This window comes from Hibiscus syriacus, unplaced genomic scaffold (genome assembly GCF_006381635.1).
Source record: "Hibiscus syriacus cultivar Baekdansim isolate YM2019G1 unplaced genomic scaffold, ASM638163v2 tig00110332_pilon, whole genome shotgun sequence".
In the NCBI taxonomy this organism is placed as follows: domain Eukaryota; kingdom Viridiplantae; phylum Streptophyta; class Magnoliopsida; order Malvales; family Malvaceae; genus Hibiscus; species Hibiscus syriacus.
Window position 1 is genome coordinate 4,961,001 of NW_024062688.1, and position 27,646 is coordinate 4,988,646.

At 34.2% G+C, this 27,646-nt stretch overlaps 2 protein-coding genes and 1 long non-coding RNA gene across 3 annotated transcripts; 1 reads left to right on the plus strand and 2 right to left on the minus strand.

The window, feature by feature from the left end:
• LOC120119509 (hydroxyproline O-arabinosyltransferase RDN2-like) lies at window positions 1–25,565 on the minus strand. The gene is made up of 14 exons (XM_039139322.1): window positions 25,435–25,565; window positions 23,984–24,546; window positions 23,052–23,119; window positions 22,609–22,810; window positions 22,374–22,471; window positions 22,125–22,194; window positions 21,943–22,014; window positions 21,733–21,846; window positions 21,180–21,244; window positions 20,184–20,189; window positions 18,380–18,388; window positions 12,089–12,099; window positions 10,032–10,036; window positions 1–12 (listed from the first exon to the last, which is right to left on the minus strand). The coding sequence occupies exons 2-9, from the start codon at window positions 24,383–24,385 to the stop codon at window positions 21,182–21,184; spliced, it is 1,089 nt and encodes a 362-aa protein (XP_038995253.1). The 5' UTR covers window positions 24,386–24,546; window positions 25,435–25,565; the 3' UTR covers window positions 1–12; window positions 10,032–10,036; window positions 12,089–12,099; window positions 18,380–18,388; window positions 20,184–20,189; window positions 21,180–21,181.
• Window positions 18,517–19,217, minus strand: LOC120119512 (putative RING-H2 finger protein ATL69). Its single transcript, XM_039139329.1, has one exon. It carries the CDS (start codon window positions 19,058–19,060, stop codon window positions 18,530–18,532), a length of 531 nt encoding a protein of 176 aa, XP_038995260.1. The 5' UTR covers window positions 19,061–19,217; the 3' UTR covers window positions 18,517–18,529.
• Window positions 19,374–27,504, plus strand: LOC120119513. The gene is made up of 3 exons (XR_005515837.1): window positions 19,374–19,384; window positions 22,737–22,740; window positions 27,375–27,504. It is a non-coding gene; the product is annotated as an uncharacterized LOC120119513 (long non-coding RNA).
• The last annotated feature ends 142 nt before the right edge of the window (window positions 27,505–27,646 follow it).

Here is a 27,646-nt window from a genome sequence, read left to right on the forward strand (position 1 = left end):
AGAATTGTCTTTCTTGTTTTTTTGCTTTATTTTAGTTTGTTTTACAACTTACATGTAGTAATATGTTATAAAAAATAAAAAATATTAAATTTTCATTTTATTGATTGATTATTCATTTCAATAAATTATAAAAATCATTTTTATTCAATAAAAACATTGACTAAATTGAAAAAAAATTATATATAGAGGGGTATTATTATAATTATTCCTAAATATATAAGGTAAAATTATATATTTTTTCGGGTCGGGTCCCGTTTTTTTCACCCTAAACCCAAACCCGACCCGAATATCACACTTAAAAAAACCCGACCCGACTAGAACCGAATATCAAACTTAAAAAACCCGACTCGACCCAAACAAAATAAAGTTTCACCCGACCCGACCCGAATATATGAATTAGAAATCCAACCCGACCATACCCGAAATAATAAAAAAATTATTTTTATTCAATAAAAAAAGACTTAATTAAAAAAATTATATACAGAGAGGGGTATTATTGTAATTATTCCTAAATATATAAGATAAAATTATATATATTTTCGGGTCGGGTATTTTTCACCCTAAACCCCGAACTCAACCCGAATATCATGCTTAAAAAAATGATCCGACCTGACCAAAATAAAGTTTCACCCGACCCGACCCGAATATATGAATTAGAAATTCGACCCGAAATAATAAAAAAATATTTTTATTCAATATATGAATAAGTTACCAAAAGATTGATGAGGGTAGTATGATCAAATTTCAATTCCCTCCAACAAGAGAATTGAATTACATCTATTCTTGGATTAAATTCACTTTCCCTCATTTGATGGAAAATTGAAGGGATTCCAATTCCCTTGGAAAATTTGAACCAAACATGAGAAAGTGGTAAAATTAGATTCCAAATCTCCTAATTTCAAGAGATTCATATTAACCAAACACCACATATAATTTCAAAGAGATTCTTGTAATCACCCAGTACTATAAAAAAAAATCTGCTAATTGCATAGGAAAAGATACATCTGGTTTATGTCCGACGCATGGATATGAAATATAATCTTCAAAGATCCTCGAAGTACAAATGAATATGGAAAGAATTTAAACAAGTCTAATCATTCTTCTATCAAACATATTCGTGTCTATTGACAATGCAAATAAATTTTATTGCTTGAACTCGAAAGTCGAATCAAACAATATTTCTTTGAGAAAATAATCTCAGTGACCAAAAATCTCATATAATATACGATTTTAACCAATTTTTTCCAGATTTGCCAAAATGACCAACAAAATCGCAATGCGATCGCTAATTCGCAACGCGATCTCCATTATCGCAAATCAGTTTCCAGATTCGCAACGCGATTATGACTATCGCAATGCGATTTTTCAATTTCGCGTTGCGATTTTCCCAATTCGCAATGCAAATAAGTAAATCGCAATGCGAATTTGGAAAATCGCAATGCGAATTTGGAAAATCGCAACGCGATATTGACTATCGCAACGCGATAATACAAAATCGCAACGCGATACTGACTTTTGCAACGAGATAATACATAATCGCAATGCGATTTTCAAAGTGGCATTAGTATCGCAAAGCGTATTTTATTTTCAAATTCCAAACACGAATATTAATATATTAGAACACTGAACCGTCCACAGTATATCCCGTAATCGCAACTCATAACCTAAAACCTAAAATCACAACTCAGTCTCATCTCCATCTCTCACTCTCTCACCCATCTCCGACGAAATCCGTCTCCATCTCCGGCGAAATCCGTCTATCTCCATCTCTCAGAGCCACCCTCACAATCAGAAATGGAAAATCAACCAAATCAACCACCGAGGGTTAGTTTTTTTAATTATTTTCTTTTTGAAATTTTTGCATTATTATTAGGTTTTTCATATTAAAATTGATGATAAGTTTACTGGTAATTTCAATAATAGATTAACCATTTCACTTAAATTGCTTATTAAATCAACCGAGAATCGCAACGCGAAATGAAAATCGCAACGACAAAATCACAACGCGATTTTATTCTCTCGTTGAGATAGTCAAATTCGCGTTGCGATTGTCATTTTCGTGTTGCGATTGTCATTTTCGTGTTGCGATTTTCATTTTCAGAAACTATTCTTCTTCTACAAATTGAAACTTGAATGAATTGCATTACTTCAACAAAAAAACAAAGACAAATAAGAAATTCACAGTGTTGCAAATTTAAGTTTGAAGAATAAACTACTACTCTTTATATTTATTATTGTTTTTTGTATATCTTCACAGTGTAGTTTTTGGTATATCTAACTTAGTATGTTTATTGTTTTTGTAGAACTTTTATTCGGCTCAATTGACCTTAAGAAATAAAGTCAGCCTGGCCAAAACAATTGCGTCGAAGCTTTCACCTGCACAAAGAAAAATGTTTGAGGATACTTGCTTCGGGCCATGGCTGAAAGTACAACATCCCGGTGGAGATGCGATATTGACACACCTGTTTCTTCAAACCATGACTAGCGATCTACCAGATACTATACAACGTCGTGATGAAGAGATATGATTTGATTTTCTACCGGCGTATACGTGTTTTGGACGGGAGGAGTTTTGCTTAATCACTAGTCTACGCTTCGGACACGATGATGTAGGTCGGTACACTAGACAGATTACCCGCCCATCATGGTTATCCCGAGTTTTTCCTGAGCTGGAGAGGCCGAATCTACACGTGGAAGACTTGACGAGATTATTGAATAAGAAAGATGGTTTTACTCGGATGGATGACGTCGATGTTGTCCGAGTATGCCTTCTAATACTTTTGCATGCCGGCTTTTTAGGCAGAGAGGCCAGACAACCTATTCCGAATGATCTAATCAAATTGGTAGAAGACCTAAATGCGTGGAACCTGTTTTCGTGGGGCTCGTATTTATGGAAAGCTACATGGAATAAGTTATCGTCTGCCTTGGATGATCGAAAAAGTTTGCATGACGATGGTTCCAAATACACTTTGACAGGCTTTATTTGGGCCTTTAAGGTAAGAATTTTTATATAATGTTTCCAAAATTATAAGTAATTATTTAACAATTACTAATGTTTGTAGATTTGGATATTTGAGGCCTTTCCCGCCATGAAGACATATGCAATAAAAACTTCAAATGATATTCCCAGGGCTATTTCCTGAAAGAGGAAACGGACCTTGCAATGGGAAGATTTACTACGGTATACGACAATAAATAATGTGTTAACATAAATACTACCATATGTTTATAAACAAGTTATTACTAGTACACGTTTAACATTGTTTGAGCTTTTATATTGTTAGGAGGCCAATACTCCATTACAGAGGCTGACACCCACGGAAGCTGAGCTTGCCACTGATTGGTGGCAAGCTAGTAAGTATTTTTTTGATGGCACGGATGATGAGCAGCCTCCACTTCGGGAGCCATCACCTCACCCAGAGCTATCACCTCACCCAGAGCCATCACCTGATCGACCCGACTATACACCTCCACAACGACAGCCATCACCTATTCTGTCACATCATCGAGCCTCTTCTCCACCATCACCGTAAGATAGACGACCGACAAAGTTGCCACGACGTTTATCTCCCTGTTCTCCACCTCCACGGGATGAGTTAGGGAAGTTACGTGTTGAGGTCAATGTCTTGCGTGAGGAGGTCGGTACTTTACGCAAAGACGATGGTGCATGGCGTGTTGAGGTGTCTACTTTACGCGGTGAGGTAGCCGCTCTACGTGAGATGGTAGCATCGTTGCAGAATGAGGTTCATACTCTACGCAACGAGGTAAGTTTAAGATTTTTCATATTTAACTTGATGATAAATTTACTCGTAATTTCACTTAGATTAACCATTTCACTTAGATTGCTTAATAAATTCATTCGGTTACTGCCAATACTGCTAAACTGTTTTTGTTAGTATTTGTTTTTGGTTTTGTTTTTGTCTTTTGGTTGAAGTAATGCAATCCATTCAAGTTTCAATTTGCAGAAAAAGAATAGTTTACTTTCGCAACACGAAAATGACTATCGCAATGCGAAATGAAAATCGCAATGCGAAATGAAAATCGCAACGACAAAATCGCAACGCGAAATGAAAATCGCAATGCGATTTGTGTTTCGCGTTGCGATTTTCATTTCGCATTGCGATTTTGTCGTTGCGATTTTCATTTCGTATTGCGATAGCCATTTCCGCATTGCGATAGTCATTTTCGCGTTGCGAAAGTAAGTTTCGTGTTGCGAAAGTAAACTATTCTTCTTTTGGAATGTTTATATATGTTGTCCTTTTAAATGTTTATATAAGTGCTTACTTCTGGAATGTTATCTGATGCATTTTGTGAAATATGATAGAATAATGACTTGGGTGAATACAATGCAAGTTTGAAACATATTTGTCTTTGTTTAATATCATGTCTGTTTATTTACTGATTTATGTATTAATTTTTTTTAGCGGCCCGATAAGGTGGATGCTTTACGTCGGGTTTTCCTTGCACGACGGAGTTCACGCATCAGACAGCGTGCACGTGCTATTACGTCTCCGTTCACCCCAATGGTGCGAAGACTCCGCAAGAAGAAGCCCGACTCACCTGTCATCCCTCAAGAGTCCCCTCCAATCGTTCAAGAGGCCCCTATCATCCCTCAAGAGTCCCCCCCACCGTTCAAGAGGCCACTGTCATCGTTGAAGATGTCCCTCCCACCATTCCAGAGCCCGATTCACATGGGGTAATATATCGAATTATTGAGAAACCCCCACCGTTACCGGACATGATGGATGAGAATTGGCTCTCGTATGAGTTACCGGCTAGTACCCTTCCGGTATCTGAAGTGGAGAGGAGACAACTACCGGAAACAATTCTGGATAATACCCTTTGGGCTAAGACCGCAGTTGATTTTTATCTACATGAGCGGAGCCAAGGGTGTTACACTGACATAAGCAAACTCAACGATGAGATGTATTTGTTGCTTAATCGGTCTTGGTGTGGTGTGTTATTAGGGGTTGAAGACAGTGGCTATTTCAATGGGGAGGTAAGTCTTATATTTGTCTTATATATGATTTTGATTAGTTTTTTTAAAAATTAATGTAATTCACTAATATATGTCTTTTTTTGTAAAACAGCATATCGATGCGTGGGTGTCACGTCTTCTAATAATAAGGAAGCTTAGGAAAAATAAAAAAAAATTCGCGATATACAATAATGCCGGCGGCTTTTCACGCAGTTCACTTGAAGAATCAACGAGATGAATCATTTTCGTTGGGCAATGGACAAGCTAAACTTTATCCTGCATGATGGGAGGTCGATAAGGTTAGTGTTTATTTTTTAAATTTTTTAAAGGTGTTTATAAATAAGTGCGCAAATAAATGAATTATTACTTATGATTGCAGGTGTTTATCCCTGTTTTAGAACGTCGTCATTGGCTTCTCGTCCAACTTCAGCTCCCATCCCTGAAGATAATAGTATATGACAGCATGATAAATTACATATCACTGTCTGATTTGAGAGATATTATCAAGGGATGGAGCTCTCATTTGGCTAAATTCTTGGATGGGATTAATTATTGGACTCATTCTGGACACAAGAAGCCAAAGAAGTTCAATGTCACAGTTGTCAGAGACGAGACCGCGCCACAACAATTACCGGGAGCCAGAGGGGATTGTGGTCCTCTCGTATGCATGTGCTTGGCGCGTTTGACGACGGGAAGCATAGAGTTTCTACCTCCCACCGATAGAGATAGAGCTGCAGTAGGCTTGTGGTTTCGGCATTATATGGCTAGAGCGATATATTCGAGACGCTGCCTACCTGCATCCGCGTTATAAAAGTATCTATTGTTAATTGGTAAGTCAAATGCAAGTTTTGTTAACATATATACTCCTTTTGGTTTGAAAATGTTTGGTTAAGTACCTAGAATTCAATAATTTGCTGTTTGTAGGTTTTAGATGTGTAGGAAGTCTTGTTTGAGCAAATGTTTGGTTTCTGCAGGTTAATCCTTAAGTGAGCTGCGTGAAATGGATGTACGGGTGCAAAAGTTGATTCATTGATTCAATAATTGATGAGGAAATAAGAATTATTATTATTTTTTGATTGTTTAATTGATTTGTAAAAAATGATTTGTAAATGTTGATTTGTTTAATTGATGTGTACATAATTCTTATTTGTGCTTGTTTAATTGATTGAAATGTAATAGTTGATTTGTTGATTTTCAATCTGCATTATGTTGAAGGCAAAACAGACTAGCGCAACACGAAACTGACTATCGCAACGAGAGAATCGCAATGCGAAATGAAAATCGCAATGCAAAATAAAAATCGCAACGAGAAAATCGCAATGCGATTTTCATTTCGCATTGCGATTTTCTCGTTGCGATAGTCATTTTCGCGTTGCGATAGTCATTTTCGCGTTGCGATAGTCAAATGAATGTCTAATAAGTGATAACAATTGAACAGATCATAGCAATGTTCAAACTCAAGTTACTAATACATGTCTAACTGAAAATGTTAAAAGTGCACACATAAAATACACATAATACAACGTTTGCATTTAAAAATCACCTAAGTTAACAGTCTCAAAAGGTGAAGCCGCGAAATTGAAAAATCACATTGCGATAGTCATAATCGCGTTGCGAATCTGGAAACTGATTTGTGATAATGGAGATCGCGGTGCGAATTAACGATCGCATTACGATTTTATTGATTATTTTAGCAAATCCAAAAAAAATTGGTTAAAATCATATATTATATGAGATTTTTGGTCACTAAATTATTTTCTCTATTTCTTTTACCATTTAGTTCATTTAATAGTTTCGAGGGTAAGAACTAAATAAGAGTATGTACTCGATCTGTATTTTCAAATTCAATCTATGGCGAATAACCAACTCTCTACATCAATCAATCTTCATTTTCTTTCTCCCATAAATGCCAAGAATTTACCACAAGAATTATCTAAAATCAAAGGAAATTTGAGTCATGAACAAACCTTGCTTGACCCCAAGATCCGAAGCGGTAAAAGAAGGCGGATCATCAGCAGCATCACCGGCATGTTTGAACTCCTGCAATTCCTTGAAGTTCATCCACGTCTTAACCCACACTTTGGCCTCATAAAGCTTCTTTTTGCCGTTATCAATGGCTTCCACCGTCAAATGGTGAAGCGTCCCGGCCACCACTTGGTCGGCCGCTTTCACAACCCTCACAAACTCAACCACACCGTTCTATTTCTTGTTGTGCTCGTCGACGGCGAAGCGACCGAGGTTTTCGACCTCCGCGCTGTTCTGAGAACAGCCGGCCGGGAATGGTGGCCATGGGCTCAATACTGGGGGTTGACTCCACAGAGATGTTGAAGAAGAGAATCGAGATTGCTATGGAGAATAAAATGGTGATTACGGAATTGGGTTTTCGCATTTGGGTTTATATAGAAAAATTTTCGAATGAATTTGAAGAATTCACGTTATTCTGAATTAGAATTTGACACTTTAGCCTGAGCTAAGCAAAGAACCAAACGCTTTTACTTAATATGTAAGCAATTCAAGGCTTATACACTAAGAAAAAAAACTGAATAAATAATGTAAAATCTCGAAAATTAAATATCAATAACTAAAATTCCAACTTCTCTAAAACAAATTGTTTGATAAGCATAGTCGGTAGTTGATTTAACTGTTTCTACCAAATCCATACTTCTGAAAAAGTTTTTTAAGTAATTGATTGCATAACTTAAATATAAAATTAAATATTTAAACATGAAATAATTCGTCTTGGTTTTTAAAAAAATAGGGTCAATGAAACCCATGACACTTGATTATGGACATGTTTTAGTTTGACCATCTTTCAATTTTATTATTCAGAACACTTAACTATTTAAGTGTTGTTAAAATCACCAACCGTTAACACTTAACAGATGAGTTGGCGTGGATGTTAAAAAAACTAATATAATTACATATTTAGTCCTTATTATTGTAAAATTTTGTAATTCATTACTAAAAAGAGAGTTTAAACCGATGGTTGATGTGTGTGCAAAGCTATCCCTAAATCTAGGTTTAATCCTCTTTTCTGTCTAATTTAAGTGGTGAACTGTGTTATAATCTAATTAGAGATTAAATTTATTAAATTAAATTAAAATTATGGCAAGATTGATAGAATGTGTAAGTAATAAGAATTAGATGTGTAATTATATTAATTTTTCATAAAAATATTAATGATTGGTGGCTTGATTAACAGAATTGAATTATAGATGGTTAAAATAAAATTTGTCCATAGTGAACTGGTCATGAGTGTAGTTTACCCTAAAAAATATAGAGTAAACTATTTATTTGAATACAACACAAAACTCCATTACAGGGGGAAAAACAAAGAGAAAATGATAAAACTTTAACAGCTGGAGAAAAACAGTAGAATATTTTCACTGCAAATAGCATCTCGAAGTGCTCCAAGAAAACAAATACTAAACAGCTTGTAATCAAATTTTGCACCTTTGAGATACTCGTAAACAGTAAAACGAGCTTCTCCGATAATTTCGGAGGAAAAAATGGGCGAGGTCTTCTCTATCAAAAAGCTATTTGACGAAAAACACAACTAAGGTCTAAGGATGGTAGTACGTATGTAAGCGTATGTTATGACTTTCAATTAGTCCTAACGAAGGTTAGTTTGGAACTTGGAAAATCTTGAGAAATCGAATCGATCCAAGACGGTTTCGAGTCTGTCTTTGATCCTGGATCAAGCCTCACCTGTCATATTGATTTAAATTGCAGCAAAAACAAGAATTTCATGAAGGGAAGTAGTTAGGTTACTCGGACTCGGGTGCATGTCTGATATGATGTTACAACTAATATTTTAGTAGGATAGTTCAAGTTAATTAGGGTTTAACCGCTTATATATGTAGGAAACTTGTACTCTTAAATTTTTAAGTCAGTTCTTTGTAAACTTAGCAAGTTTAGTTTATAAAGAAGTATTTTTTTCACTTGTTATCTTTGATATGGTATCGATAGTTTTGTTTTCTTCACCGCTTTCGCGTTTATAAAGAAGTATTTCATTTCTTTTGTTTCTTTGCTTTCTTGATCTTCATCATAGGTGATTTTAATTAGTTTGATAATAGTGAAAATCCTTACTATCTTCATCAGTCTGATCATCTAGGAATGGTTTCGGTTACTCAACCATCAGCCAATGATAATTACAATAGCTTGAAACGCCCCATGCTAATAGCGTTGTCTGCTAATGGTATTCACAAAATGTTAGATGATAGTCAAAGAGAGGAAACAATGCAATTTTTAATGGGGCTTCATGAGCCGTATGCCCATATTCATGCTCAGATTTTGTTGATGGATCTATTATCATCCATTGCTAAGGTTTTTATTTTTATTTTTTTATTTTAGATTTTACAAGAAGAAAATCAAAGATCGATTTCCTTATCTACTCCTGTTCTTGAAGTTGTTTTTGCTGTTAAAGCTTTCTACCTTGCAAGAAAGTCACGACCACATTGTACTCATTGTCATTTGTCGAGGCATACAAGCATGGTATCCTCCAAGTTATGGTACTCGCTCTAAGAATTCTCATGTTGCGCATACTAATGTCGTTTTTTAATCTTCTTCAGGATATGCTTGTACTAATAATTAATACTGGTAACACCAATGGCACTGAAAATATTAATGGTGCTGCAACTGATTCTTTAATCACACAACAATGTCAACAACTTATCACCATGCTAACCACACAATTGCAAACTGCCCCAAGTTCTGATGTACCTTCTACATATATAAATCTTTCTATGTAAGAAAATATTTTATCTTACATAAATAGCTTAGCTTTTTCTAGTAATTATAACTATTAGATGATTGATTCAGGAGCTTTTGTGCATATTTGTTGTTCTAAAAGTTATTTTTGAAACCTTAATTCCTACTAAAAATAATTCCATTATACTTCCTAATCAGATAATAGTTTCTATTACTCTTGTTGGCACCATTATACTTCCTAATCAGATAATAGTTTCCATGACTCTTGTTGGCACAGTTCGTTTATATAACACCCTAATCCGATCTGACCCGAAGTCCGGAGGTTTCGAATGTCACATTGAACCACTGAAGTGGCTAACCATTCTTTTAAAATCAATAACCATAGCCATCATTTAAAATCAATAGTTCAAATACAATAATAAAATTCTTTTTATAAAATCGGAGCTCCATGACACATAATCTAAATAAAATAATACAACTCAAGTTTACAATCCCAAATACATAAGTAAGGGTCCTATGAATACACATGTCAATTACATGTAACTAAACAGTACTCTGTGAAGAATACTGGAAGAACAATACTCTGTGAGGAATGCTGGAAGTCATGCTGTGAAGGCGCTCTTCGAACAACTCGATTTACTAACCTGTGAACGGAAACATCCGAACGTTAAGCTTATAAAGACTAGTAGTATAACTGATGATCTAGAACAACATATAAATCGCATAAACATAAGAATGCCAGAAAACATGGTAATAAGCAATAGGTACAAGCATGATCCTAATCAAGGGCTACCTACTAAAGGCTTGACAGTTTTACCTCTTTAGTATATGTCCCATGTTTCCCTTAGTCTCTACTAAGGGCCTCGTCATGAGTAAACACATACTAGGTCTCTAACCTCACTATCATCCTACTATACATCATCATGCAACACAATGATAGTACCCAATATCACAAAGACTCTAGGTACAACCACATAACAACAAGTAACATCATTGTGTAGCTCGAGGTCACATAGCATCACAAAACTCACACCCTTATTTTTTAATAGAGGTACCTTGGGCAAGACCTGGGTCACACATCATCAACATGTCCCAAGTACTTTAGGCGAGGTTTGGGTCACACAACATCGCCACCTCCAAAATAACTTAGGTTAGGTCCATGCCACACAGCATCACCACTTTGTCTGGCTAGTCTATTCCTCAGAGTACTTGGGATGTCTCTGGGTCACATAGCATCAGAGCCTACATCTAACTAGCATTTAAAGTGCCCCACACTGATTTGGATATATCTAGATATTTCTTAGATAATTGGATGATCGTCACACACACAAGTAACTCGGGTGTCCTCATTGTTTCCCGAGTGGCAAACAAAGGCCCAAGTCTTATGAAATCTTACCTCATAAATTTCTTATAGTTATCACACATATACTATTATTTTAATGATGTTATTTTATCATTATTATCAGTTATAACACCAGTAGGGGAGATGACTCCCTCACATACTACTATTTTGTGTGTTCTCTCTCTTAGAATGTTATGTAAGATCTTAATAGTATTTTAGTGTTTTATGCCCTTAAGGTGATTCATATTCATTGTTACCTTCTTAGTATATTACAACTAGCCCAACACTCTATTCGAGGATTAGTCCATTGACAAAGACCCCCTAGTCGCTCTAGTCACATTTCTCATTGGTTTGCCCTTGAACTGGTATGGCAACTCTTACATCTTTGATTATGGATGTTCACGTAGTACTCCTTCCATCTATCATGCTAGTTAAATTGTTCATCATCTCACTCACTGACACATCTCTCGAAACGATCCTTCATTAACAGTTACTCAATACGTGTTCAATTGAAGATACTTGGAAGTATTTCATCTAGTATGTTACATCAGTTGTAACCCACTCCTATGAGTGTTTTTTGGGCCCCTTTATGTTCAATTGAAGATACTTGGAAGTATTTCATCTATTATGGTTACTTCAGTTGTAACCCACTCCTATGAGTGTTTCCTGGGCCTCTTTGGCCATTTATATCCTTCACGGACTAAGTTCCACCATTACGGATCATCCTTAACTCTTATGGGACTTAACGAGATCAATTCTAGCAATCCAAAAAGGCTAGTATTGATACTCTACTTGCAGTATCTATACCATGGGATCAAGTATTGATACTCCTATAAATATCGGTACCAAAAATGGCTACTGGATTGCAAACTTTACCCTAAGTATCGATATTGTTTTCCTCAATATCGATACTAGGGCTACAATATTGATACCCCCTTAGGGATCGATACTCCCACTATAAAAGGCCCAAAAATCGACCCAGTTCAACCAATATCGATATTGTTCATCCAATATTGATACCTTAACCAAAAATCCTCCCAAACACTCTAATTTGGTCATAAATCAACTTCTAAAGCTTAAGGGGTTTATTTAGGATAAACACAAGCTTGATACTAAAACCATCATCTAAAACAAGAATCAAGTAAAATACCTAAATATGCTCAAATCCTCAAGAAGACATCATGTTTAAGAGTTTCATGACACAACAAAGGATTAGAAATACACTACCTTAGCTTAGTAATCTGAAATGAAGCTCATTTCTTCATCTACACATGTTTTCTTCTCTTTATTTTCTTTTGAGCAATCTATACACATTGTCTCTATCCAACAAGAAAATCAAGGCTCTAAATCCTTAAACGATGTTACTAGAAGACTTAAATACTGATTTAAAGCTAGATGAAACATGGAAGAAGTCATTATCATCATCATCTTTGATCCATGAAGCTTGAAGAAGAAGATGGAGAAGAAGGAAATGAAAAGAAAAAAATGAATGAGGATATAAAACCCTCATCTTTTCTCAAATGAGATAATCACACTTTTGGTCTTTCGCATTTTGTCTTATAATTAAAAATCCCCTTTTTATGGTTAACTAGGCCTAATTATAACCCAATTAAGGCCAACTTGGTTTAACAACTTTGATTATGAATTTTAGAAGGTCCACTTATCTTTCGGGTAAAAACTAGCCCATAATTCGGGGTGTTACAACTCTCATTTCCTTGAAAGAAATTACGTCCTTAAATTTTACTTGGATAAACTAACACTTACTCTTTAGTCAAACACTTAGAAGCCTCAAACACCTAGACTCTTATCAGACTTTATCCTTTGGGAAAAAATCCCTGCAACTCGACATGTTACTTGGAATTTGCAAAATTGATCTATGATTTTCTAAGGACGCTACCTACTTCAAACCTTAAGCAGCAATCTTTGAGAAGCGTAAAACCATCGAGTCTTACTCTTTTTGTCCTAACACTGAATCCCTAGAACGTTTTACAACGAATAACGCTGCCCCAAAACTCAACTGCTACCGCTAACCCCTTTCCTGGATAAACTTACTCAATCAAGTTAACTTAATGCATAACCTTATAGCCTCTTTTACTTGTTGAACATAGGTAACTCGACATGTTATACGTTGAGATCCTAAGAACACTCACCATACATGACCTCGATGTCGTCCACTGAAGATATGATGACAATTTATGACTTTCTAGCGTCGATCTCTATGTTTCTACTGCGTAACTTTGATTCGATACTCATTCACTCTACTTGCATGTTTCTCACTTGCCTTGTTGTTCACATACATTTTACTGGATACATCTAAGGTGCTCACAACTGAAAATCGACCACTTGCCTAGTGAAACTAGCAACATATGACTTTCCTGGAGAGTACGCCTTGCAAAGAGGAGATCTCTTGCAACCATACCATGATCTAAGGATTTTGAAGTTGTACGTCTTGCACTCACTATCGCTTACCACCACTGAGCTATTCAATGACGACTAACGCTAGTCAAATGAAGCTTAACATACTTGATCTCCTTTAGTATGAAACACTAAGATCCATGATACTATACGATGTTATATATTGCTACATGTTATGCATAGTTCGCACTCATATACCAACGCGAAGACATCACTGACGAGGCGTGACTCACTTAGCTAATTCACTTACTATTCATGTAAGAAGACATCATGGTGACATCCGAGGTTCACTGCACCTCGAGACTCACAACTCACTATAGCATTTATAATACACTTAGTACATAGGATGAAATTTCGGGACCACTACATAGGAACATACACCCTCCTAACTTAATCATCGCGAGTACTTGGGGCATCTACGCCCAGTTAGCAACTGAAGTGCCTTGGCACTAGCTGGACATATCTTGATATTTCTAGCAACAAGGTGATTGCTACACTGACAAAATTAACCTGGGTATTCTTAACACTCTCATGGAGGTCTCTACCTCTAAGAGTAAACCTGAGAATACTAAATATCTGCTAGTCGATCACATAAATCCTCTATTGATGACGTGAAGACGTCTTTGCAGTCTCATAACTAACGGGACCACACGCAAGGATACTCCCTTAGGAAACACGTAAGGGTGGTATGTCACAATGGTTCTTCTGGTGGTCATGGATTCTCGTCTCGACTTGGATTTAATGTGATGGAGTCCTCACCGATCGTTTTCTAATTAGGTAGATCAAACACCTAAGTTTTACCTATGTAGCAGATATGCATCTTACAAGAGAATTGTCGGATTCGTGATTCGATTGCAATCGAAGAAGGATGAGTACCCTCGAATTGCCCTTTCAGTATCACACGATTACCTGGTTGTCTTAATTGTGAAAATTGAAGTTTAGATGCAAATTTAAATGTTCGATCTGAATTACTTACCTTTGATGAATTTTTGATATTTTAAAAGTGTTCCTCAAAAAATAAAATTAATGTTAAATAACTAAAAAATACTACATAACAAAAAATGGGTTAGGGTACCAATTTATAAAAAATATAACTCATTTATAAATCATTTGGTATTAACAGAACAAAGAAATAAATGTACAAAAATAAAGAATACACATAATAAAAATGAACACAAATACATAAAATTAAGATTTCAAAAGAGATAAATAAATAAAAACTCATATAATAATAAAAAAGAATTAAAAGTAAACAAAAATGTTGAAGAAGATTAGACCTGATTTAGTAGAAAAAATTATCTAAAAATAAAAAGACATAAGGAAAAAAAGAATATGTCATAAATTAAGGGGAGGAATCAAATTAGAAGGAAAAAGATAATGGAAATAAATGAGAGAAATTTAAGTGAATTAAAAAAAATAAAAATGAAAAATGAAAGTTAGAAAAACAGATAGTAGAATAATAATAAATTTGAAAGGAAATTAAAAATAACGAAAAAGTTAAAATAAAAAAATTAAAGTTAAAGTTAATTTAAAATAAATTAAAAATAGATTATGAGAAGATGATCAAAATGAGATTTTAAAAAGAGACGAAGGTTGTAATTATCTCCTATCCATGTGAAATTATACATATCTTATAAGAATATGAATCAAGTCCTCGGATCATTTAATTGAATATAAAAATCAAAATGGGATCAACATTAATAGGTAAAATAAAGGGAAAATAAATTTATTCAAGATCCCCCATCGATTTTCATCGAAAAACTTCAAGGATTGCTAAATCTATAAAGATTTATTTCAAGGCCTTTGTTCATTGTTTCTTGTTCTTCGGTTTTCTATCGTTCAACGAATATTTTTAGAAAAATCAAGTTCGTGATTGACCGTAAAAATAAAAAGAAAAATATTATTGATTTTCACCGAAAACCTCAAGAAATGTGAAATCTATGAAGATAACATTTTTCCTTGTTCCTCGATTTTCTCTTCACCAATAAATTTTTTTAAGAAAGTAAAAACAAAGAAAAGAAAGAAAAAAACTGAAATTTGAACAAAGTAAACAAACACACACAAAATGAATTACCTTTAGTCAAATGTTTTCTCTTATTGTCTGTCTACCAAGTTACAATCTCTCTAATAAAAGTCCTCCCCTCGTTACAAAATAAGTGTGCCTGTCTATAGGAAATCAAAAAATCTTAAATATACTAATTAAAAAAAACAATATTAACATAATGAAAATATCTTAAATTTCCCTAAATAAATAATGAAAATTATAAAAGTGAATTTATTCACAAAAAATAAATAAAATAATTGAAAAATCGGAATAAATTAAAATTCACGTATTGGGCTCGTATCTAATTTTTTGCACGTACTGTCTTCGCTAAAATAAGCATATCTTGAGTTTCCAACGTCCGATTGAGGCGTTTCAAAATGTGATGGAAAGATAACTGAAAGTATATCATATCTTAAGAAGACATTATACCCTAGAAACATTTGTATCTTACTTGAAAATTTGTTGCAAGTCGATTGATGTCTTGGGCTTCAAAATCAGATTCAATAAAATGTTTGGGCTTTGGGAAGGAAAACTAGGCCGGACAGTAATCGAGTATTACATGGTAGATTCGGCGACTACACATTTCTTAGAGTTGACCTTCAACTCAACAAGGAACAACCACTCATACTCATAAGGTCCTCACACGTCTCTGAACTTGCACCTCCAAAATCAAAGTAACACTTGTGCTAACAACTTCCCTTAGGTCGATTACTAAGCCTAACCTAAGTCTCCGAATAATATCTAAGGTCACACTAGTCTATTCTACAGGTGTTAACGTTTTCATTGTAAGGTCCTTGTGTAGTCTTAAGTTGTTAATTTCTTGTGTTGATGATTATAGAATTATATCCTTATGTATTTAGTTACGATTATGGTTATAATTTTTATTATTATCTGAATTTTTTTTGGGTGAATAAAGAGCTTAAACTAAGCTAAGGGGCCATCATCTTACTAATCCTAAACTATCTTCATGGAGCATCGAGCTAATAGTAGTCGAAGTCTTTGAGAGGATATGTCATTTGTCATGTTATCGGCCAATCTGTTTACTCCGCGTCATACCTGTGACATTGTTACTCTCCATTTCCTCTTCATTAACCCTTGTATGTGCTGAAGTATGATCGGCGATGTCCCTCCTTGTGTGTTTCGAGTCAGCAAACAATATGCTTCCCCGCTATCTACCTCAAGGATTGCCTTTCTTTCTCCTATGATCGGTGCATGCGATAAGCCCTTTAGTGCCCCCAATGTTTTACTTCGATTACAGTACGAATTCCCATTGTTCAAGAGAAACCTAGCATCCATTCTCCGTTGCTATTTTTGATTACTTCCGCACATGAAGCATAATCGTTCGCTAAATCCTTTGTCCCGTCCATGTTGACTTTAACCCATTCGATCGGTGGAGCCTCCCAACGTGATGCTTGTTGTTGGACATCAGGCCTGCTTGTTATTATGGTCGATTCCTTAGCCCGGGTACTTTGGGTTTGTAGTCTTTTCCCTTGCTCATAGACTGTTGTCCGTTTCATCTTCTTTGGATCAAACACACGTAGATTTCTATGTTTCTATAAACGCTCATAATAACGAATATCTCTTATTTTTAATAAAAGTAACGATTTCTAAAAAAGAATATTCAACTAGAGTTTAAAATTTTAGATTGGTTCTTCATATTGATAGGTGTTCACAAGTACCTTATATAATTCGTGCTTGAGTCGTAATAAAGTCTATAATCAATATGTAATTATTGTTATATTTATTTTTATGTCAGTGTAATAGTGTTGGCGATACTTATCATTTACCGTAAATAATAGTATTTGTTTGAATCTATTATATTTTCGAGTTTTTTTTTCCTTTTATGTATGATGTTACTTTCATTATTCGGAGATTAATTTGTAATCTTTAATGATTTCATGGAGAATAATTTACTAATGTGATCAGTATACTTTAATTCTTATAAATATCTCATTTCTAAAAATATAATTTTATTTATTTTCTCTTTATTTATTCAATGAAACTAATCAATGTTATTAATTGAAAATGTTTATGTAGATTATTTTTTTATTTAATTGTAAATTATTTTCTTTATGTAACGTGATTATATCATATTTATCCCTAAATCTATATGTTAGGAAATATGTCTTTAATAATTCATATATCATATTTATTTAGAGACGGGCTTAGGTGGGAACGGTCGTCACTCTTAAAAATTTAAAATTATCATATATTTTAAATTTTTATGTATTTTTTATTAAACATATATTTTTGCCTCCTAAAATTTTATAAATTCAAATTCATCCCTATAAAATTTTATAAATTCAAATTCATCCCTATAAAATTTTATAAATTCAAGTCACCTCTTAAAATAAAATCTTGAAGTCGTACACGTGTTTCATGCTTGAATTTCTAAACTATGTACAAGTTAATTAGTTTAGGTTAGGTAGTTAAACAACTTCTGTTATTTTTTTCTTCTCAAAACATATTGTTGTTCACCTAGATTGTTATATTGGTTTAAATAATCAGTTCAATTATTAAATAATCTAATCAAATTAACATTAATTAAATTATCTGAATTCCTAAAAATATTTAATTGTTAATAAATCATTTTTTATAAAAGATAATTAACCTCTAGATTGAGATGGGTCGAGAGTGTGTGGATGAAAACGTCCCCCTCCTCCCTTTTAAAAATTTTATATTTTTATATATTTTAGATACTTTTATATTCTTTATTAAAAATATATTTTCCCCTAAAATCTTACAAATTTGTCTACTCTTTAAAAGACTTATAAATTCACATCTCTAACATAAACTTTTATTTCATCCCTATTTATGTAGTATGATAAATTCTAAAAATATTACAAAAATTTTGATTCAATAAACCTAATAACTATTGTCAGTTTTTGACTTCATGTTACTTTGTTTATAATTGACATAATTTTTTAAAAAATAAAATTTAAAAGGACAAAATATTAAAAATTAAAATATTTTTAATAAATTCAAAGATAAAAAAAATCATTAAACCTTAATTAATTATCTTAATTACTACAAAAATCAATCATCTACCATGAACGGCTAAAGGCACCAACACTGACAAACGGGTAGCCGAAGGTGTGGGACCCTGAGAAGGAGCCGGCGAATTCCTACACAAAGGACACGTGGCATTCATCCGCAGCCAGTCATCAATACTATCAACATGGAAACAATGATTGCAATCTGGTATGCACCGTATCTGACCCTTAGCTTCATACTCCGTCAAGCAAATGCAACACGCCCCGTCGTTCGGCCCCGGCAGCCGCCGGCTCTCGCCTAATACGATCTTCAGATACGACTCGATGATCGGACCGTCGAGGCCTAAAACCACCGCAGCAATCTCCATCGATTCCTCGTCGGCAATGCCACGATTCGTACCGTCGCTGTTGCTACCTCGGCGACTTCGATTGTGGTTGCTTCCGCTGGCTTTAACTCTCACGCAAGCGTAGGAAGCGAGCATGATAGTGGAGACCAGTGCAAGAATGCTAACGGCAATGGCTATGCCGTAACCGAGTCCGACGCCGGTTGTTGAAACCGGCGGATCCGCCGTGGACATAAGTAGATGTTACTGGCTACCACCGACTAAATTGTGTGAAGAAAGGGAAAAGAAAGAGAGGGCGAGATCTGGAGATTGTGGTTTTTGAAGTGCGAGCTAAAATGGTGGTGGTTGATGGGGCAAGTGGGCTGAGGCCCGCCATGGTTCGCGGGAAAAAATAATTGGAGTTTGAAATTTATTGGCAATAAAAATAATTTAATATTTCTCTAGAAAGAAAAAAAATCCATTAATAATTAAAAAAAACTACAGCCACAATCACCGAACTATTAATAAGATTGCGCTTTTGACATAAGTTTATGTTTCTACCATTAGACTAATGGTGTTGTGTGGAATTGGAGAATATTTTCTTTGAATCCATCGTTTTATTTTCGGTCACGTCTACTTTCATTAATTATAAAAATTTATTGCTTTTCCACATATTAGAAAAAGTTTACACTTACATTTGAAAGTGTAATTAAACAAAAGGATTTAAAGATCTATTTGTTTTTAGATTCTTTTTGTCTAAGATTATCTATACTTTGCATTTTCTAATGTTCACTTTTTTTAGACTAAAAGTAACCAAACCGAAATTAACCTAAATCTAAAGTAACTCAAATTGATAGTGATCCGGACCGAAAAAAAAATCTAAACTGAAAGTAACTCGGATTTAATTTGCTCATATTTGATCTGAACTAAACTTTGACCTAATTTTGACTCAATAATTGTGTCTAAGTGAATGAATAATTCATTTATTATTATTATTATTATTATTATTATTATTATCTATTTTTAGTTTTGATAAATAGTAAAATAATGTATGTTTTTTTTCTCATTTTATATTATACTACTACTACTAGTTAATCATCACTTTTAATAATAATTTAATGGTTCAATAATCTTTCCTCGGTTAAAAGATCATCTCTATATCTAATTAAATATCTTCTATTTCTGAATTTAAACTGTGATAATATATATTCACAGAAAAAAATTATTTTAAAGATTTATTGATTCGATTGATTACAATTAAAACTTCAACCTCTGAATTTGAGATGTGATAATATATATTCACATAAAATTCTTAAATTATAAGTAATAAAGAACAACATTGAAAGTTATAATGAAAAAAACAACAACAATGGTTGACCCGGATATTTAATAGTTGATCCAAATTAAAACCAAACCAAATTGACCCAAATTACCTCAAGCTTTGAGGTTTAATTCCTCTCAATGTCATTCTTCTTCAATTTATTTTTTCATATATTTAAGAATTAATAGAGTATATAGATCATATAAACCAAATGTGTAATTATACTTATTTTTAATTATCATATCATCCTCTCCGTTAAATATTAATAATTAATTGATGGTTTGGTTGACATTGTTTAAAACCCTTTAATAATTAAGTGATCATTGGTATATTATAACCTAAAATTTAATCTCTTTTTATCTACAAATAATAATCCACTACTTGAATTCTTTGATTTGAAAATTATAATCCAAACTATTAACATTGAAATAACGTCCAAATAATAATAATTTAATATATTTTTCAATAATTTCATTGACTATTTTGATACCTCGTTTAAAAATTAAGGTCAAACTGAAAATACATTCAAATTTAACAGAAATTATTTAACAATACTATCAATTAGACTTTAACTTTGAAATCAAACAAGAGGGACTAAATATCTAAAATTAAAAACTGAGAGACTAAATTTCAAAAGTATATAAAGAGTAGAAGGACTAGAGACATAATTAGACCAAGAATAAATGTTACAAAAATAAATAACTAACAAATTTGTTCTCAATAGTTCAACTTGGACCGAATCTCAAACTCAAACAATTTCTTTTAAGTTTGAGCGCGATTCAAGAATTGTCATTTTGCTATCAAACTAATTATTCATCAAAAAATTGTTGACTAAACAAAACCAATGTTAATGCTAAATGGGATAGCTTTTAACAAATTTATGACCATTTTGGAGACATTAAACTATTAGAATGTAAGATTTCATCCTGAAATCTCAAACTTTCAATCGAGCTAAGGTGTTCGAACATCGATTTTCTAGAGTCTCGAGGTCGGTTCGATAAAAGAAAATGTCCTTTACCGAAAATAAACTTTCCGCAACCTGTGTTCGTCTACGTTTATTCCGCATCCCAGTTCGGAATGTTGGCCGTTGCTTGATTTACCATCTTCACAAGGGTCACCTAGAGACGGTAATTAGAATACATGAAACCGTATCAGAATCAAACTACAAATGCATAAATACATGCAAAAGAAGACGGCTAAAGCGGACTTGGAAAATCGATTCATAAACGAGTTCGTATCAGTTACTAACTAAAATGAACGTATTCGATAAGAAGAATCCCTCGAATACATTCAAGCCGTAACCTAACCCGGACTTTGCTTTGAACTATCTAATTGTTTTTTCTTTGGTTATGAAGCTGAACAAAACTCGAATTTACTACATTTGGACCAGACGGGTCCTCAGCTTAGGTTGGCCAAGTCAAGCTAAAAAAAGAATGTGATATGACTTGCCTCGGCTTTACGAACCCGTCACCGAGAAAACAAAGAACAACTCAAAGCGAACAAAAACCACAATACATGCCGGTACAGGGAGAATCGGACCCTAAAACACTATATCGGTTCTTATGGTCCGTAGCATTTCTTAGCACTGATACTTAAACGTACATACCACACTTTCAGGGACCCCTGGAGGAGGCAAGGGGAGATTCCGTGGTGGTGGTCCTTGTAGAAATGACCTCTTGTCGAATCGCCACTCGCCGATTTTACCATATGTTAACTTGCCCTGAAAGTTAAATGACAAATAAATAAAGTTTAGGCAATGTGGGAACAAGTTAATTCAAACTAAATCAGGTCTGAAGTTGGACTCGGAACTGTTTACCTTCATGTTGAAGTCACATCCATAGGTGTAATGAATTATGAACCTTTTCCCTATCTCCAGATCCCATGGTGGCTGAATTACGAACAAATAATAAAACACCACGAGGAGCATCAATGTAACACTAAACCGAAAAAGGAAAGCTTCATGAAAAGTGAAAACGTTTAGAAAATAAGGTGACATACCTGAAGCATGAAGTCTTTCCGGAGAATGTGTTGCACGCCATGCAACGCCGACGCCACAGCATACGCATACCTTCGGTTTGTCATACATGTCAGTACCGAAAATATGTGTCCAACATGCATTCAGGCAATGGTATGGAGATATATATGCAAAAAAAAAAACCTTGAAAAAGTTTTCGAGGGTGTCGGACACAACCCCATATACGACACTCTAGCTCTAGCGTGAGTCTGAGTAAGATAGCCAATACTTACATTTCTAGCACCCATCCGAAAGCTTTATCAGTCTCTGGATCATCCTTCATTTTTAAAGAAACATTCATCCAAGTAGGAGCAATCTTTTCCAATAGGTCCTGCATAAGAAATTCATACGGTATATATAGTTTTAATCTAACAGGAAGTACGAAGTTGAAAACCTTATCAGAACAGACCTAATAAAGTGTTTCAGTGAAAATCAACAACTATAACTCAGTTAATAGGAAATTTGTACCTTCTTGATAATGACAGGTGAATTGCCAATCGGATCTATATTTGTCACCGATCCCATCTCATCCGGGAAAAACTTCCTTAACAGTTTTTCATTCTCAACCGGCTTTATGTAGAAAAAGGGGAATGCAGCCGGGTATCCTCCTTGCGCCAGATTAGGTAGGGGAGTGACGAAAATGTGGTCAGGCTCCGCCATCAATATATAGCTGCATCAAGGAAAATGGTTAGCATGCTTTACATATCTATATTGCTCCGAATTTTCATTTTTCTCAAAGTACTTATGTCCGACACATTTGGATATGAAGATAGTACCTTCCAAGGAACACCAAATACATTGAGAAACTTCGAAAAAAATTCAGTCACACCCAAATCCAAGTAACATAACTACAAACGGATTAAGTTACTATGAAACTGATAACAAAATCATGATAATGTAAAAGCACTCACTCTTCTTCAATTGTAGCCTTTTCAAGCCACTGCACAAAAGCCCATGGTCGATTTAAGACAATATATCCCTGAGAAGTGAGAGGAGTCTCTTCAGGAAAGGTAAACATGATGCGGATTATAGAATAAAGACAATCAGGGAATTTCTGAAATTACTAAACAAGAAATTTTGCCAAAAACAAACAAGTTCTGCATTCATTTATACAGAATATGAAAACTTCCATGCATACAACAAATGCATTCTTCCAAGTTATATCGATCTATAATTGGTTCGAGATAATTAAGGTTCATGACAAACCTATGAGGAATCTAATCCCACTCATAACATAGTCTAAATGATGCTGAATATCAGATAAATAACATTTCTTGGGCTGATCCAAGAATTTGCTTTGGTACCAACTATAGGATCAATGCATATAGTCCTTGGGTGCCATTATTAGACCACAGCTTCTTTTGAACGATGTTACTCTGACTCTTTATTTTATTGTCCATCTGATTCGAAGGTTATCCATTTGAACATAATGCCAATGATTCAAAAGTATTCTAAATTTGAGAAACCATTTAAGCACACATGTGTGCCTACAAATATGAACCTGAAACTTAAGAAAACAATATAAAGAAATTTCAGTTTGCTTGTATCAATAATTAATGGCTCACTTAAGAAAGTCAACTATTTAGCCAGTCTCAACCAAATCGAAAATACAAACATGTCCAAGAAATACCTCCTTTCAAGGAGATGATGATACTCTTCGTTCTCAAAAATATTATGCCCTAATGTAGTTGTCAATTGACTACGTTGTCAACAAAATAGTTCACTTTGTCAAGATTGATGACTCAAACTAATGAAATAGAAGTCTAAGACTATTCTAAGCCTTTAAACACATATAAAAGTAACAACTAGTGCAACTAAAAATATAGTGATGCCAAAAACATACCCGATCGAGTCCTGCTGGAAGAGGATCAACTACAACGGTCGGAATCTCATCCATCAAGTTGTCGGGACTTCCAGAGTGTAAAATTCGAGTGAACCCTCCCATCTCCGACCTAGGCATGTCCTTCTGCTTCTTATACCAATAGTACATGATCCGACACTGCCATTTGCTGTACGGAGCATCAGTAGCTGTTAAGGCAACATGGAAAGGCAGTTTGGCATTCTTTGTTTTTTTTACACTTTCGGGCATCTCAATGACTGGATCAAAAAACATTCCACCGTCGGAGTCGTCTACCATCAGTTTGGAAATTGATCTATTGTGCATTACCATTGTTACCAGATTGTAAGTGGCAAATGAGAACCCGAGAACTAATGTAATAATAAGGAGCAGTGAAGGACTTCCCATGTTCTCTCACAATATCATTGGCAGTTGCAGTCAAACTTAAACAAGGACACCAATCTCCAATCCTCCAAATGTCTTAAATTTGAGCTCTATACCCGTAAGTCACAATTGGAGTTCCGCTGTTCTAGTTGACTTACAGGAGAAAGCAAAATCTTGAAAAGCAGCTTCAGAAGAATCAAAGAAAGTTAACTATCTAGAGCAATCCACATGAAATCGAAATCAAGCACGAAGTTTTCATTAATCATAACATCAAGTACTACTTTGATATCAGCTACTCAGATGAAACACTAAAACCAAAACTCACAGGCATATCAAAATTCAAGATAGATTTCAAAGCTATGTTCTTCGGATTCGGACGCAAACAATAGATACAAGTATATATAGGAAACGCGTCGAACGTGAAAACATGCCTAACATAGGTATTTCAAGAAAATTGAAGAGTGGGAGCGTCAAAGTAGAACAGTTTTTCTCCATATAAGAATCAAAGACATGAAAAGAAGAATATGCGAGGGATCCATATTTCTATACGAGTATACGACCAAACAAATTCTTTCTGATTCATCAAAATCAGTCAAAAAAATCAATGCATTTGCCAAAATTAAACATTGTTTCCACAAGGATCAAACTTTCAAGCAAGAAAAAAAAAACTAAAAACATACCCTACAGAATTGAGATCAAACAATCTCCAGGCATACACTAGAAGTCAATAACCAAACATGAAAGTCAAAACAACACAAAAAACAACCCACTTACACAAGAATTAAAAGCTTTTACTAAATACAAGTCAAACAAATAAACAAAAAAAATTAAAAAGGAATTGAATTTGAAGAATTCTGATTAATGAGAGGAGATGGGTATTAATTAAAAATTAAGTAAGAGGTCAGAACTTTGACAGCAAAGCAACGATTTTTAACACACAAACAGGCTAAATAAAAAAAAAACCCATGTTCATGGTTTAATGAAATTTACTTGGCATAAACCATAAGGATTTTTTTTTATAAAAAAAACAAGTTTTCAATTCTACCATATGCTTTTTAGAGAGAGAAACTTACGGTGGTGTGAGAAAGATTGATTGAAATCTTGTAGCTGAAACAGGGGAACCAAAGTTTTCCTTTTAATTGAAGGAGGGGGTTGGTCAATGTCAATGGTGGGGTTTAAGTTGAATTTATGTTTGGTATGTGAGAAAAAAAAGGTTGGAAATCATAAAATGGATCATAATAGAATCAAATATAGAATGGAATCCATGAATGCCAGAGTGAATCCATTGAAGGACAAGGAAAATTGCTTTACAATATTCATTTCCATTTTCTAATGGAAATTTTAGCTTTACAGCAGTTTACTTTTTAGCATCAAAATTAAAGATATAAATACCAATCAAATTAAATCAAATATATTATCTCAGTTATAAAATCATGACCAATCAGAAATAATTTTTATTTTATTTTGGATTTTTTTAATTAAACCAATTGATTAAACAATAACATATTTCCATAAAATAGGATGAACCAAATAATTAAATATTTATATGTCGCCTGATTGTGACTTTTTTTACCAAAAAAAACCCAAAATATTCAGGATAAACTACATAAATAGTCACTAATGTTTGAGTAAATTTTCATCTTCTCTATTGAAGTTTCAAAAATAATAAATTAGTCACTAACACATCGATTTGTAACAAATCGGATCAGATGTAACACGATACACTAATAACCTGAAACCTTTTAACCTGAAACCCTTTTGCCAACGTTTGACTCTCATAACTTTTGACTGACATTTTAAAAAAAATACAGAAAAAAGGGTTATCTTCTTCTCCATTCTTCTTTTCACTTAAAAACCAGGACAACAAATGCTGGAAATAATTTTGAAGCTACTGCACATTATTTTCCCATGTACCCTTCATCGATGTTTCCACCGAGGACCACCAATTTCCCTCTACATACAACGTGTAGCTCACAAAAATCAGGTTTGTTTTGATGAACATAGAATGCTCCCCTTATTGCACTCTTTTCGAATTAATATTTAAAATAACACTTTTTTTCCATTGATAGGATGTATCACGTAAAATGAAAATGCATCTGATGGGGCATTTCTTTATCCTTTGTTGCACGATCAATCAACCAGAGATCGATTTTTTATTGGCTGAAAGGAAAAAAGTATCATTTTAGGAATTAATATGTGCCAATTTGGAAATTATTTTTTAGGGTTTTTTAAAAAATACATTTTGAGTAATCTCATAGAAAATAAATAAAAATAAAATTGAGGTAGCCTCAAATCAATTCAGTTCCAAAATCTTCCTCAGGTATTCTAGCTGCTCCACTTCACCTTCAAGTTCCTCCCACTGAAAACAGAAAGACAACAAATAAATATACCCTGCCATCACCTTCTTTTGCATCAAAGAAATACCCTGTCTAATACAAATTACAAACTATGCTATCCGAATTCGGGATAAGTGTCGGATTCGGATATATGTCGAACACATGTATGTTGCATTCTTTTCTAAGTTTTTCTACATCATTGAAGTCATATCCCCGAACCGATGTTCGAATATGTCGGACATACATGTTTTATACAGACACTTTGAGCAAAATGAAAAGTTGGAATAATATAAATGTTACCTCTTGGTAAGATAATGACACGCACTTCCAACCAGAAGAAGCAATATGATGCCGTTTTAAGACGGTGTGCCCTAATGGTGTTCCTGCAGAGATTCAGAAGATCATTGGATGCATCAAGAATCAAGATCAGGTTAAAGTATACATGTAGTCTGTGTATTATACTCGAAAGTACATGTTATAGAACAATGTAATTTAATCTAAGGGCGTAATCAAGCCGAGCCAAGCTCGAGCTATAAAAGCTAAATCTAAATCTATATAATATGAATTATTGAAGTATCAAATTTTACATAAATATAAAAACGCCTTCAATGCGATAATGACATGGTAGAATACACTAACACAATACGAGTACAGGAACTGTCGAAAATACTACCCAGTATTCCTTGAGAAATGTGTTGGTCCATCAATCTCCAAAGCAACCTTTTGATCAACAAGAACAGCATCAACTGTGTAGCAGTCAACAGGGTACTCTCTAACCCAATCAAGGCCAGTGCTCACAAGAAGACGCCGACTTCTTTTTAAAACAATGAAGTTGTCTTTTGGTTAAACTTCTTAGTTTTAGCAGAACGAATGATTTTCGACTAGAGTTCACTACCAATCGATAGCTGGAGATGAGGGTACTCAAGCTTTAAACATTGGTTCACCAGAT